This window comes from Podarcis muralis, chromosome 5 (genome assembly GCF_964188315.1).
Source record: "Podarcis muralis chromosome 5, rPodMur119.hap1.1, whole genome shotgun sequence".
NCBI lineage: Eukaryota > Metazoa > Chordata > Lepidosauria > Squamata > Lacertidae > Podarcis > Podarcis muralis.
The window spans coordinates 93,664,687-93,679,812 of NC_135659.1; the positions used below are offsets into that span (position 1 = coordinate 93,664,687).

The 15,126-nt window shown below is 45.8% G+C and overlaps 1 protein-coding gene and 1 non-coding gene across 2 annotated transcripts in view; both read left to right on the top strand.

Annotated features, from left to right (window-relative positions):
* The first annotated feature begins 5,082 nt into the window (after positions 1 to 5,082).
* COL20A1 (collagen type XX alpha 1 chain) overlaps positions 5,083 to 15,126 on the top strand; it is a 126,543-nt gene continuing 116,499 nt past the window's right edge. Inside the window, exons 1-2 of the mRNA XM_028735787.2 lie at positions 5,083 to 5,196; positions 11,759 to 11,843. Coding sequence (XP_028591620.2) covers positions 11,768 to 11,843 — 76 coding nt within the window. The 5' untranslated portion in view covers positions 5,083 to 5,196; positions 11,759 to 11,767. The remainder of the gene's footprint in view (positions 5,197 to 11,758; positions 11,844 to 15,126) is intronic.
* Positions 7,755 to 7,870, top strand: LOC114600001 (U5 spliceosomal RNA). Its single transcript, XR_003707414.1, has one exon. It is a non-coding gene; the product is annotated as a U5 spliceosomal RNA (small nuclear RNA).

Sequence of the window (15,126 nt, forward strand, 5' to 3'; positions counted from 1 at the left end):
GCCAATAGTATTTATTGATGTTCTAGTAATGTTTTTACAATGGTTTTGTTTGTTTGCTTTTTGCTTATATGTTATATACTGCCTTGATAAATATATATTTAAATGTTTAGGGAAGCTTTTAATGTTCGATGCATTACGGTATTTTAATATTTTGTTGGAAGCTGCCCAGAGTGGATGGGGAAGCCCAACAAGATGGGTGGGATATAAATAAATTATTATTATTATTATTATTATTATTATTATTATTATTATTATTATTATTTATTTATTATTATTATTAAATGAAAGTTTAATAAGATTACCCCCCAAATCACAGGAATTTTGCTTTCCGCTTTCTGGGTCAATAAGCCAGGGATGCACAATGTGCCACAGCAAGCATGACTAATGGTCACAGGGATGGTGGGACTTGTGGGGCAGCAACTTCTGGAAGACATCATATTGGGTTGTATAGCATCAGTGCCTAAGGCCACCCTAGGAATGGGTTTCCCGTCAGGATGCCCTCCAGAAGTTGTTGGGAGGGAGTTGTAATTCAAAACATGTGGAGGATGCAGAAAGCTGCTAGGCAGAATGTAACCCCAACCAATGTCCCCAAACTGCTGCATCACCCATTGAAAGGTTTGCAATCTACCTAAGACTCATAGAATGGTGCAGTTGGGAGTTGCTTCAAGGTTCATGGTAGTCCAAGCCTCTGCAATGCATTCGCAGCTAAAGTACCTCCAGCAGGTGGCATGATGACCTCTAGGTTAGATCAATGCAATGTGTTGCCTCTGAAAACGGTTCAGAAACTTCGGTTGGTGCAGGATTGGGCAGCCAGGTTGCTCAACAGGATAGGATGGTCTGAGGAGTGCTAGATTTACATATAAGCTAAACAAGTTATAGTTTAGGCCCCACTCTCTTGGGGGCCCCCAAAAAATGTAAAGGGGGAAAAACTGGATGTACATTTCCAAAATATAAGATAAAAAAGAAATAAAATAAAGCCTACATACAGCAACAGTGTTTTGTGTTGTGTAGGCTCCTATGATGTAAGTCATGGGCCCCGCCTGCTAGCCTGCTCCCTAAAAGATCACTGGTTTGCTCATTTCTATATATAGGGTAGGGACGCAGGTGGCGCTGTGGGTTAAAGCCTCAGCGCCTAGGACTTGCCGATCGAAAGGTTGGCGGTTCGAATCCCTGCGGCGGGGTGCGCTCCTGTCGTTCGGTCCCAGCGCCTGCCAACCTAGCAGTTCGAAAGCACCTTCAGGTGCAAGTAGATAAATAGGGACCGCTTACTAGCGGGAAGGTAAACGGTGTTCCGTGTGCTGCCCTGGCTCGCCAGAGCAGCGATGTCACGCTGGCCACGTGACCCGGAAGTGTCTGCGGACAGCACTGGCTCCCGGCCTATAGAGTGAGATGAGCGCACAACCCTAGAGTCTGGCAAGACTGGCCCGTACGGGCAGGGGTACCTTTACCTTTACCTTTATATATAGGGTGCCTACATTCTGCATATTTTGTTACGTTCAAACGGCTTTAGATACCTGTTAGGTCCATAAATTACCATATAGCATATATTCAACACAAAAAACAGGAACAATTTGTTGTTGACAAAGGACAGCTGGACATATAAAGGGCCCCATTACCTTCAGTAGCTTAGGGCCTCATCAAACCTAAATCCGGCCCTGGGTCTGAGCATAAGACATTGATCCTGGGCCGACTACCCTGGCTGCCGATTAGTTCCTTAAACCTTAAATGACTCAGGGCCACAACACCTCAAGGAGCACTTCTCATATGAACTGACCCGGACTCTGTGATCACCATCTGAGGCTCTTCTTTGTGTATCTCATCCACAAGAGGTCCAAAGTGAGGCAATACGAGAACGAGGCCTTTTCTGCAGTGGCTCCCTGTTTGTGGAATGCTCTCCCCAGAGAGGCTTGCTTGGCACCTTCATTACATATCTTTAGGCACCAGGCAAAAAAAAATAATTCTCTTCAACCAGCTGTTGGGCTGATTAAACAATCTATGGCTTTTTAAAATTTGTTTGTGGGAGGAGAATCATTGGTTTACTTTTGTTTCTTTTTTGGCGGGTGTTCTTTTCGTTGTGAGCGAACCTGTGATCTTTGGATGAAATTTAATAAATCATCATCATCACCATCCAACTTCCATTTAAAAACATCTGAGGAAGGAGATTCCACCACCATTTGAGGGAGTCTGTTCCACTGTCAGTCAAACTCTCCTTTCTTGTAACTTGAATCCATTGGTTCAGGTCTATTTGCAGACAGCAGTTTCCTTTCAAACCAGTGTGTATGTCAGACATTGGTTCAGGTCCTACCCTCCGAAGCAGGAGAAAGCAAGCTTGGTCAATCTTCCATGTGACAGCCCTTCAGATATTTGAAGATGGAGATCAAAATTCCTCCTAATTTTCCTGCTCTCTGTAGCTGCACCTGCTAACAGCTTCCAGGATAGCATGCTCAAAGCACCCCCCATTTGGTCTCGAAAACGATACGATATGATAATCTTTATTATGACATTGACCCATACAGAACAACGAAATTGAAAAAAATCTACATCAGACATTCAAAAACCAACAAGCCTGCTATCCCAGCTACCCCAACCCCTAGTTAACCCCTAGAAACTCTGATACTCCATAATTAAATACAATATGCTCCCATAGAGACTACCTGACACTGTTTTTAAAACCAAAATCGCATTTGGATAGAAACTGTTTCTCAGGCGGCTAGTCCTAGTCTTTATAACCTTGTACCTTCTTCCAGAAGGGACGCAGGTGGCGCTGTGGGTTAAACCACAGAGCCTAGGACTTGCCGATCAGAAGGTCGGCGGTTCAAATCCCCGTGACAGGGTGAGCTTCCGTTGCTCGGTCCCTGCTCCTGTCAACCTAGCAGTTCGAAAGCACGTCAAAGTGCAAGTAGATAAATAGGTACCGCTCTGGCGGGGAGGTAAACAGTGTTTCTGTGCGCTGCTCTGGTTTACCAGAAGCGGCTTAGTCATGCTGGCCACATGACCCGGAAGCTGTACGCCGGCTCCCTCGGCCAATAAAGCGAGATGAGCACCGCAGCCCCAGAGTCAGTCCTGACTGGACCTAATGGTCAGGGATCCCTTTACCTTTACCTTCTTCCAGAAGGCAGAAGCTGAAAGAGATCATTTCCGGGGTGCGCACTATCCTGCCTTGGTTCTGTATATTTTATAACAAGTTCTGCATCTCACATTTCCCACACCGGGAGACCGATACAACTCTCTGAGAGCCAGTGTGGTGTAGTGGTTAAGAGCGGTAGTCTTGTAATCTGGGGGACCGGGTTCGTGTCTCCGCTCCTCCACATGCAGCTGCTGGGTGACCTTGGGCCAGTCACACTTCTCTGAAGTCTCTCAGCCCCACTCACCTCACAGAGTGTTTGTTGTGGGGGAGGAAGGGAAAGGAGAATGTTAGCCGCTTTGAGACTCCTTAAAGGGAGTGAAAGGCGGGATATCAAGTCCAAACTCTTCTTCTTCTTTTTCTGCCAAGAAAAGTGTTGACTATGAACCGTAGCAACTTTTTTTGTTCTAAAATGTTCAAAGCAATCCACTTGGGACTTGTTGGTGCTTGAGTTCGAGACGGGTGTATGTCTACTCCAGGCTGATCAAAATGATCTTATTCTGGCCAACTTCGTTCTGCGTCGAAGCATCCTCCATTCTTCGAAGCCCTAAGCTGTTTCTCCAATTGAAGTTAATTAGGCAATTGAAGTTAATTAGGTGGTTATTTCACATTAAAGGAACAGGCTCTTGCAAACCAGTTTGGCTTGCCATTCATGTTGAGAAATATGTCGTGATGGCAAAGGGTGCAGAGGGGTCAGAAAGATTGATGTGAATCCACAGATAGGATGTCAGAGGGCACGGTTGGCTAGGAATAACACCTATTGCTAACAAAGTTCCCAACAGGACCTTACGGGGTCAGGTCATTGGTCTAGCCAGCTCAGTTCTATTGACTCTGACCGGCCGCAGCTCTCCGGAGTATCAGGATTTTGAGAAAATGCCATGGGTGCAGTGCTGGACCTTGGGGTCTCAAGTTTCAGGGGTGCAATGTGTGATGCAATGAAAATGGTACCTCCCGATCTTTCACCTTCTATTTGATATCATAGTTGTGGCACTCCCAAGGCGTGCAGATTAAAAAGTCAGCGGTTGGGAGCTCGCTGGAGTCAGAGAAAACAGTATAGCCTCAGTACAATGCTGGAAGACAGAAATACAGATACTCAATACCCTGATAGGTTGGCAAAAAAAGAAAAGAATAAGCCAGTTTTAAAATAGTGAAGTGCTGAATATCTTCTTGGGGTGTGTGTGTGTCAATCTTCATATTTCCCCCCTTTGTTTATTTTTATTTATTTATTTGTTTTGCAGTGTGTTGATGAAGTTGGGTATGCAATCCTCTAGTTATTTCCAGGGCCGGATTTAGGTTTGAAGAGACCCTAAGCTACTAAAGATAATGGGGTCTTTTACATGTCCAGCTGTCCTTCATCAACAACCAATTGTTTCTGTTCTTTGTGTTGAATATATGCTACAGTATATGGTAATTTATGGACCTAATAGGTCCATACACAACACACACACTGTTGCTGTATTTAGGTTTTATTTTATTTTATTATCTTATATTTTGGAAGTGTACACCCAGTTTTTTCCCCTTTAATTTTTTGGGGGGTCCCCAAGAGAGTGGGGCCCTAAGCTATAGCTTGTTTAGCTTATACGTAAATCCGGCACTGGTTGTTTCCCCTTTAGGGCATAGACTAAAGTTTAAAACCCAGACCTTTTGCACCCCTGGAAGAATCAACCACATAGGCTTTTAGCTTGGCTTTCTAAGAAGCTGCTTTGAAGAGGTCTGGAGATATTCTGCAGGGTGAGCAATTGGAAAGACTATGTTTTGCACTGTATCGCTGATGTTTCATGCAATTATTATTTTTTTAAAAAAATGCATTTATTTTCTTATTGATTATAGACCCTGAAAACTCTTGCTCCCCCACACAAATAATCAGCAGTTCTGACATCTGTGCACGAAATATTACACACTCACACACACACACACACACACACAATAAAAAAAATCAGACAGAATGAAAAAAATCTCAAAGGCAGCAGACAAGCCGCTGGCTTCCTTCCTCGGATATCAAGAATGTACTCAGATTCTTCAAACCATCGCAGCCAACTTAAGGAAGAACCTCACTCATTGAAAGACTCCAGGTTTGTGACAGATATTCATTCACAATTTATAGTTATTTGCAAATTGGACTTGCTATAGGGGACTCTAGTGGGATTTTGCATTGTTGGGTCAGGAATTGAAGGGTGTGTGTTTCTTTGTTTGTGTGTGTGTATGTGTGTGCCTGCTACCACTGTGTTTTAGCTCTGTTAGTCCCTGGTGTGTTGAGTTGTGAGCCAACTTTTATCCTGTAGTGAATAGAACTGAGTGCGCTGTAAACTCCAAAGTCCCTGGTTCCGAGATAAACGTCTCCTTAGCTGTAAACTCACCTACGGTTCCTCTATAAGGAAGCCTTTTCTCAGCATTCAAACCTGCAATATGATGATTCTGGGCGACATCACAGGGATGTTGTAAGGGCTGATCTGTCGTCTCTCAGGGAGCATGTAGTTGCATCCGGGAGTGCAAGATTCTGCATTGAGACTAGATGACCCATAAGGTCACTCCCCTTAGATGATTCTAAAACAAAGTTCCTTTTTAAAAAGATAATCTCCTGTGATGGAGTGCAGACTCCTTCTTCTGCACAACATTCATGACCACATTTCTTCTGCGTATTCTTGCAGTTCTCTTAGGGCCAAACAAGACTATATTAAGCATTTGATTGAATCTTGTGTGCTTGGTTTTCATTTATTATTAGCAGCTGCAGTGGCGGTTGTGTGAGTTTGTGTGAGCCTCTGGTTAGCAGGTAAGGATGGGAGAGATTTCGACTTTGCATTTGAATAAGAAACTACCCATACAGGAAGCAAAACTGGACCATCCATTGAAATTTGCACGTTTCTCAACTTTGCAGGGCAGTTCTCGAACCAAGCAATATGTACAACAATGGATATTTTAGGGGAAAGTGTGCAGAGAAAATGTCTAATTGGTGAAATCAACATGGAACAATGCATGCTATTGGAGGAAATTGCTTGCAAAAATAAATGTGTGTACTTGTCAAAACTGGATACATAGATGTGTATATTAGGATAAATTAGTACTAAAATATTGATGAATTTTCCTGAGTTTCCCCCCCTTAAAAAAAAAATGCAAATTGCTGCAGAAATGTGGGAAACTGAAATTAGGGCTGAAAAACTGACACAGTAAAGACCTGATGAAGAGAGCACAGCAGAGGTTATATTTTCTGAGAATCCTCCGGAAAAATAATCTCTCAAAGGACCTGTTGATGGCATTCTACCATTGTACTATTGAGAGTGTATAAACTTATGGTCTGTGTGTGTGGTTTGGGAGCTGCACGGTCAGGGGAAAAACAATGCTGTCCAGGGTTGTAAAGACTGTGGAGAGAATAATTGGGTGCACTCTTCCCACCTTGGATCAAATCTATGCTTCCAGGTGCCATAAGAAAGCTGCAGAGATAGCGCAGGATAGTGCGCACCCCGGAAATGATCTCTTTCAGCTTCTGCCTTCTGGAAGAAGGTACAGGGTTATAAAGACTAGGACTAGCCGCCCGAGAAACAGTTTCTACCCAAATGCGATTTTGGTTTTAAACGCAGTGTAAGGTAGTCTCTATGGGAGTATATTGTATTTAATTATGGGATATCAGAGTTTTTAGGGGGTTAACCAGGCTGGGATAGCAGGCTTGTTGGTTTCTAAATGTCTGATGTAGATTTTTCAATTTCGTTGTTCTGCATGGGACAATGACAATAAAGATTATCGTATCGTATCGTATCGTACATTTAAATTGACAGATCCACCCATCCCTCTTTGAGGGAGGGGAGATTGAACCCTGTCTCCACTGTGGTTCCGATCCAAGAACGGACCATCTGTCAACACTCCCCCCCCCCCTGCAAAGAAGCAAAAGTCAGGCCTCTGCTTTGGGTCCCCTCTTTAGAACTAGCAGGCATGTGCAGAGTGCATTTCACTTTCTCAGCAGCCAACACCAGATTATCTAGGATAGAATCATGGAATTGGTAGAATCACAGAATTGAAAGGGATCTCTAGTGATCATCTATCCCAACCCCCTGCAAGCGGGGGAAACCGAACACACATCTGAAACCGCACCGGATGCTTGGCTTAGCTTTGCAAAAAGTGCTGACATTTTTATCGCTGCGCCGCTAAGGAGAGCATGAAGGATGCAAGGCTTATCCGGGTTGAAGGTGGAGATGGGCTTCCAGGCAGGCAACTTTGCCAACTTCTGAACTGGCCTCTTCAACGATCTCTTTTCCAGCTGCGTGATCTGCAGCCACTAGCAGGAATTCTGATTTAGCTGAAAACTGAAAAGTGCCACTAGCTGTTTTCCGCAAACAGGAGCCGGGCGAACCCAGCCACCCTTTGCACCGCCTGCCTTGCACGGGCGGGGCCGACACCTGGAAGGGGCGGGGGCCTCATTTGCATTTGCTTCGACCATGATGCATCGCGCGGAGTTAGGGCGCGATTTCTCCGTGTTTAACGTGAGAGTTCGGTTCTGTAACCGCGGGGCAGAGTTAGGGACCCTCCTTCGCCTTACTTTTGCTCGCTGGAGAGCGCTTTCGGGGAAATCCTAAGTAGCACCCTAACCTAATTGTCGGGCTCTGATCCTGTGCCCGGGACTACTGCTTGCTGCAAAATTATACTCTGGCTTCTCCTCAGATCGTATAAATCTTTCGCCTTTTACTAAAGATTTCCGTGGGGAGGAGCGTTTATGAGTTCGTAAATAATTTTTTGAGGTCCTGCTTTTGCAGGGCTGCTATGCTATGGTTTAAAGATAGAAAAATGAATTTAGTGTATCATATTTTGTGCTGTTACGGTGCTGGATTCCTCAATGTAACTAAAATTTGCAAAGGCGTGCATATGAATCCGGTGTTCGACCGTTTCGGCTTCATACGACTTAACATCCAGATTTCACATGCTGTTGTTGTTGTTTAGTCGTTTAGTCGTGTCCGACTCTTCGTGACCCCGTGGACCAGAGCACGCCAGGCACTCCTGTCTTCCACTGCCTCCCGCAGTTTGGTCAAACTCATGCTGGTGGCTTCGAGAACACTGTCCCACCATCTCGTCCTGTCATCCCGTTCTCCTTGTGCCCTCCATCTTTCCCAGCATCAGTGTCTTTCCCAGGGAGTCTTATCTTCTCATGAGGTGGCCAAAGTACTGGAGCCTCAGCTCTGTCCTTCCAGTCAGCACTCAGGGCTGATTTCCTTCAGAATGAAGAGGTTTGATCTTCTTGCAGTCCATGGGACTCTCAAGAGTCTCCTCCAGCACCATAATTCAAAAGCATCAATTCTTCGGCGATCAGCCTTCTTTATGGTCCAGCTCTCACTTCCATACATCACTACTGGGAAAACCATCGCTATAACTATACGGACCTTTGTTGGCAAGGTGATGTCTCTGCTTTTTAAGATGCTGTCTAGGTTGGTCATTGCTTTTCTCCCAAGAAGCAGGCGTCTTTTAATTTCGTGACTGCTGTCACCAACTGCAGTGATCATGGAGCCCAAGAAAGTAAAATCTCTCACTGCCTCCATTTCTTCCCCTTCTATTTGCCAGGAGGTGATGGGACCAGTGGCAAGATTCCTCCTGAGCATTTTCCTTGTTTGCCTTCAGCAAAAGCGGCTCCTGTTTGACTTCCTAGGTTTTTTCTGATGCTCAGCCTAACAGCGTGTGGCAACACCTGAGCATCTGGGCATGTGAAGAGTGCCTGCACTACGTTAAGGAGCCCATCCCATCCATTTCTAGTCTTTTTATCCCCTTCCCAACCCCATTTTTCTTCCACCCTCCCCGGGGAACGCCCCTCCTTTCGGATGTCAAGGAGATAAAAGAATTACACAACTTTTAGAAGACACCTGAAGGCTGCCCTCTATCGGGAAGTTTTTAACGCTTGGTGCTTTATGTTTTTAGATATGCTGTAAGCCGCCCAGCATGGCTGGGGAAACCCAGCCAGATGGGTGGGGATATAAATAATACAATTATTAAACGAGGGGCGCAATTAATCTAAGTGGTGTGGTGGTTTATGCGTTGGACTTGGGACCCTAGAGATAGGGTTCAAATCCCCACTTGACCATAAAACTTTTGCTCCTGAATACCAGTTGCTGAAAACCACAGGAGAGCGTTGCTCTTGTGAGTTTCCAATAATAATAATTGAAATATACTCAGAGTTGAGAGTGGATTTCATGTTCTTTATTCAGCTCATAGTAGTGAGGAGGAATGGAAGTTCCCCCAAAATGTCTGCTTTATATACATTATTTACACAATGGGCCCCACGTGATTGGCTAATTCCGGGATGTTCCTGTAGGCCAATCAGTTTGCGGATTCACTTCCAGCTGGAGTTGGATTGGGTGGCTCCTGCGGACCAATCAGACTGCTGCATTCTGGATCCTATTGTTCTAGAACCAATCAGACTGCTGCATTCTGAATACTATTGTTCTAGGACCAATCAGACTGCTGCAATTTGGATCATATTCAACTCAGTAAATAATAATAATAATAATAATAATAATAATAATAATAATAATAATAATTAATAAAAAAATATTTATACCCCGCCTTCCCCGGCCAGAGCCGAGCTCAGGGTTTGGGAAATTAAAATACAGGTTAAAATGCAATTTAAAATGTAGCCTCATTTTAAAAGTAGCCCATTTTAAATAGTAGCCTCATTTTAAATAGGCATCTGATTGGCTGCTGTGAGAACAGGATTCTGGATTAGTTGAGCCATCGGCTCTTCTTGCAATATAAATGTGAGAATAAATGCAGTCCTAGCCGTGTCTACTCTGATCAGCCCATTCCATGGCACTTACTAAATGGGATTTTGTATGTTGGCATCCGTCTGCCTCGAGAGACAATGGAGTGTGCCTCTGGGGGTGAAGCCAAACCTCTGTGTTAGCAGCGCCCAAGTGCCCTCCTTGGGGCGCCAGCCTGGGCAGTGTGTCTGGAGGTCCTGGGCTGCTCAGACGACAAGACCCACCCCAGCCTCACTGATGTAGTAACAATTCACTGATAAATGTATCTATGTACCGGCTCACTGGGAAAACTTCAGAAATTCATACAGACATGTGAGCTCAGTTACTCAGCAGCCCCTCTGCCTGAGTGATAATCCCAGGCATCCTGATACCTGAGGGCCAGACAGGTAGCCATTCCAGAAATAACAAACCCAGATGAAGACAAAAGGGTGTGATTAACTTGGCTGGGAAACAGGGAAATGTAAATATCTTTTTTGTTCCACTTGATGGGTGTTTGGTGGAGAGCAAGGAGAACCATGGGGCAGGGTCCAGGATGCTCAGATTACTGCCACCAGACCTCCCCTTTCATGATGTAACCATGATGTATTAGTGATGTAGTTTGGGGGGTGTAACATGGGGATTAGCAGCTAATAAAAGTTGGGGTCTTCTTTGTTCTGGGCTTCCATTTTGTTTCACCTGGTGGCAGGTGGGAGTCCTGTCGCGACAGTCTTCAATAAAGACCTAGCCTACTGGCTGCTGTTTTGCTCTGGTATTCCGGACTGGTGTCCTTGTTTTTTTGTCTCTGTTAACAGTTGGAGGGAAGTACAAGCTCGATAGAGTAAAAGCATAAAGTTTAAAAGAAATAAGATATGTATTATGATTGTGAAACTTGTAAAGCCAATAAAGAACATTCAAAATAATAATAATAACATGGTGGTCACGGCCAAGACCCCTGGCCCTGGAACAGTTGGTGCCCTGTGCATGCTGGATTCTGCCAGTCTTTGACGTGACGAAGTGAGGCCATATCACAGACGGCAGCAGAAACAGCTGAGTTTTCATGTGCTTCAGGCCTTCCTTCCTTCCTGCGGGAGAACAGTACCACACCTGGGCTCACTCGGTCACGCTTGATTTTAAATTACTGCCCCTCAGCTATCAGGAGGCAATAAGTGCGATGCAGCTTGCATATAATGCATACCTGGTGTTTCAAGTGCCTAAGTAGTCAACCTGTTGCTGTCATCTAGTGATTTAAAGCGTGTGTCTTGGGACTATCCTTCAGCCAGTTCTTAATGCTGTGTAGAGAGGGTTATCTATGACTGCTAGGGTGGTATAAATGAATGGTGTGGCTGTGACCGGGCTTTTTTGCAAACCCACCCCCATGGAAAGGGAGAGGCCACCATATTGTCCTTTGGTTACTGGTTTGTTTTTGTATGTTTGCTATGTATTTTGTGTTCTCATTTTGCATATTTATGCTGCGAACCACCCTCTGATCTTTGAACGGGGGTATACAATTGTTAGCAATTGTTATTATTTCTGGGGCTGGATCTGTTTAATGTTGGACCTCGGCATTGATTAGCCACAACCATCATTTGATGTCCAGGCTCACCCCAGAGATACACTTCATCCCGTTAAACACTTGGGCTGAGGGTCTTCGTATAGGCCTTCATGATACCAGTGTGGTGTAGTGGTTAAGAGTGGTGGACTCGTAATCTGGTGAACCGGGTTTGCTTCCTCGCTCCTCCACATGCAGCTGCTGGGTGACCTTGGGCTGGTCACACTTCTCTGAAGTCTCTCAGCCCCACTCACCTCACAGAGTGTTTGTTGTGGGGGAGGAAGGGAAAGGAGACTGTTAGCCGCTTTGAGACTTCTTTGGGTAGTGATAAAGCGGGATATCAAATCCAAACTCTTCTTCTTTTGTACATGTTAGGTCTTCGTCATGCTTGCTCCTGACTTTTTCTGGATTTCCTGCATAATGCTGGCAACTCACATCACCTTGCAGGCGTGTGGTCAAGGTAAGGAGAGAACCCAGCCTATTCTTCTTCTTCTTCTTCTTCTTCTTCTTCTTCTTCTTCTTCTTCTTCTTCTTCTTCTTCTTCTTATCACGTGCTGGAGGTGTCCAAAACCGGGTAAGAAAAAATAATCTCTCTCTTGAATTACATGGTTCAAAGGTGTCTTAAAGGTGACAAGTGATCCTGTGAGTGAGGACTGAATTTGCTTCATGACCTAGGTCTACTGTTCCATGGAGATGGGTCATTGATCAGCGTTGGAAGGTCTCAGGTTCTATCATGGCATCTACCGTGGTAGCACAGAGATGAGGAACCCTCCGTCCTTCAGAAGTTGTTGGGCTGCTACAGCACAACCTCAAAGAAGATTTACAGGATCTCAAAGGGCTGCAGCCCGTTTACAAGCTGGTCATCAGGAAACTCTGGAAAATCTCTTCATTTTCATAACTGGTCTCCAACATTCCTTCCTCTTCATTTTGGGGATCCCAGAGTGACAGCTTGGAGGCTGGTCAGAGCAGAGGCAAAAATAGCCTCTCCTTTGATCAGGAAAAGAATCCCCTCTTTGTCTGGCTTCCTGTCCCTGTTTATGCTCCAGTGTGGTGATGCCAATGGGCCCCTCTGAAGAATGGAATGCCCTTCATTTCTGCTTCGACCAGGGCGGCCTGTGAATCTCAGCTTTGTTTCCCCCCAAAATAATTTCCTTGCAGGAAGCTGGAAGTGTCTCGAAAAGCACACAGATGTATGGCTGAGTTGTTGTGTCCCGTTGGACCACTGATGGTCTATTCAGGTGGCAGCGAGATGGCAACTTTTCTGAAGCCTAGGGGCGTCATTGCAGAACTGCAATGCACCTGGCCATTTCTTGCATGGAGAGATTTTTCAAAAGAGGTGTGGCTGTAGTACACTGGGGGACAGTGCCAGGTTTACCGTATTTTTCGCTCCATAAGACGCACTTTTTCCCTCCTAAAAAGTAAGGGGAAATGTGTGTGCGTATTATGGAGCGAATGCAGGGGGGAGGCAGGCAGGAAAAGCCCCCAAGAGCCGCACACAAGCTCCGCGCGGCTCTTGCGGGCTTTTCTCCAGGAGGGAGAAGGGACTGACACGGCCAGTCAGTCCCTTCTCCCTCCTCGTAGAAAAGCCCACAGGAGCTGCATGCTCCTTAAAGGGTGCGTGGCTCCTGTGGGCTTTTGCGGGAGGTGGGGGAATTTCCATAGCCACGCACAGCCTCTCCCATCTGGAGAGGTTGCGCGCGGCTAACGAGGAAGCCAGGACAACGAGTGGGATCCCGCTGGCTTTGCTCTTTGGGGCTGGGGGGGGGGGGGAACCCGGGCTTCCCTCGGCAGCCCCGAGAAGCTCTGGTAAGGACCTAACAGAAGCAGAAGACATCAAGAAGAGCTGGCAAGAATAACAGAGGAATTACACCAGAAAGATATGGATGTCTCGTACACCCCAGGTAGTGTGGTTGCTGACCTTGAGCCAGACATCCTGGAGAGTGAAGTCAAATGGGCCTTAGAAAGCACTGCAAATAACAAGGCCAGTGGAAGTGATGGAATTCCAGCTGAACTATTTAAAATTTTAAAAGGTGATGCTGTTAAGGTGCTACACTCAATATGCCTGCATTTCTCGATTCAGCAGCTTTCCTCCTTGCAAAGAAGTTTAAGGGAGCTTGTGCCCAGTCACACACCTGCTGCTCTTGCTGAGCTAAAGGCTGTCGAGTGCTGTTACTTACACTTTCTCTAGTTTCACATTTTTCCTAACAGGTGGCCTCCAAGCTGCCAGCTAAAGTTGCACGCTCAGCAGGATAACTGGAACTGCTGCATCTCTCCAAAATGTTTAATTTAAAAGGATATTTTGGAATTCCTAGCATGATGCTGGTTCACGTCTTTTCCCAGGCACTCGATGCCTTTGGCCTTTTTCCTCACTCAGGTGGCAAACCTGCTCTGTCTGGGGGCTCTTGGAGCTGCAGGTGGGGGCTTCTGCGATGGAATACTCCCCCTTGCATAAATATTTCCTCCCTATCAAACCAGGATGTCTGGGAGCCCGAGGACGATGCTCTAATAATTCTTATGCAAGCTTTCCCCAGGATTTTCAAGTTTTGAATTATTGCAATTCCACACACCTGCCTCAATGTTCTGATACATTTTTGTATAGAGTGCTCTACTCACGCATGTCTTGATGGATATTTCAGCTGCTTCATGTTTTTGAAAAGCAATCTTGATGTGAGCTTCGGGCCAGTATACCTAAAGGAGCGTCTCCAACCCCATCGTTCAGCACGGACAAAGTTCAAAGTGTTGGTGCTGACCTTTAAAGCCCTGAACGGCCTCAGCCCAGTATACTTGAAGGAGTTTAGACTGGTGACTGGGAGTGACTGCCGAGACCACATAACACTGGTCCTGGAAGACCTACATTGGCTCCCAGTATGTTTCCAGGCACAATTTAAAGTGTTGGTGCTGACCTTTAAAGCCCTAAATGGCCTCAGCCCAGTATACCTGAAGGAGCGTCTCCACCCCGATCATTCTGCCTGGACACTGAGGTCCAGCTCCGAAGGCCTTCTGGCGGTTCCCTCACTATGAGAAGTGAAGTTACAGGGAACCAGGCAGAGGGCCTTCTCGGTAGTGGCACCCGCCCTGTGGAACGCCCTCCCATCAGATGTCAAGGAAGTAAACAACTATCTGACTTTTAGAAGACATCTGAAGGCAGCCCTGTTTAGGGAAGTTTTTAATGTTTGATGTTTTATTATGTTTTTAGTGTTCTGTTGGGAGCTGCCCAGAGTGGCTGAGGAAACCCAGCCAGATGGGTGGGGTATTAATAATAATAATAATAATAATAATAATAATAATAATAATAATAATAGGCATTACATGTTGATGGGGTCTCACTCCTGCCAGCAACCGTGCTGCAGCACTTTCAGATGAAGTGCAAGGGAAGACCCACATAGAATGCATTGCGGAAATCCAAATGGCTTGGTGTCTGTTAGAGCTGGCTGCAGAGAATGCCATATTCCCCCAAACTGGATTGAGCATATTGCAGATATTGCGCAGCATGAAGCAACTGGATACATAAAAACTGACTCCTTTTTTGGAATAAAAATCATCTAGACCAGGGGTCGACAACCTGTGGCCCATGAGCCACAAGCGGCCCAAGGGGGTCGTTTAAATGGCCCACGAGCTCCCCCCAAACCAAGCCACCGACTCGGCGAGTCCCCGCGCGCTGCACTAAACCGACGCTGTGCGAAGTGGGGACTCGCTTCCACAGTGCCGGAAGTGATCTCCAGAGGAGTGAACTGGCCCAGGCA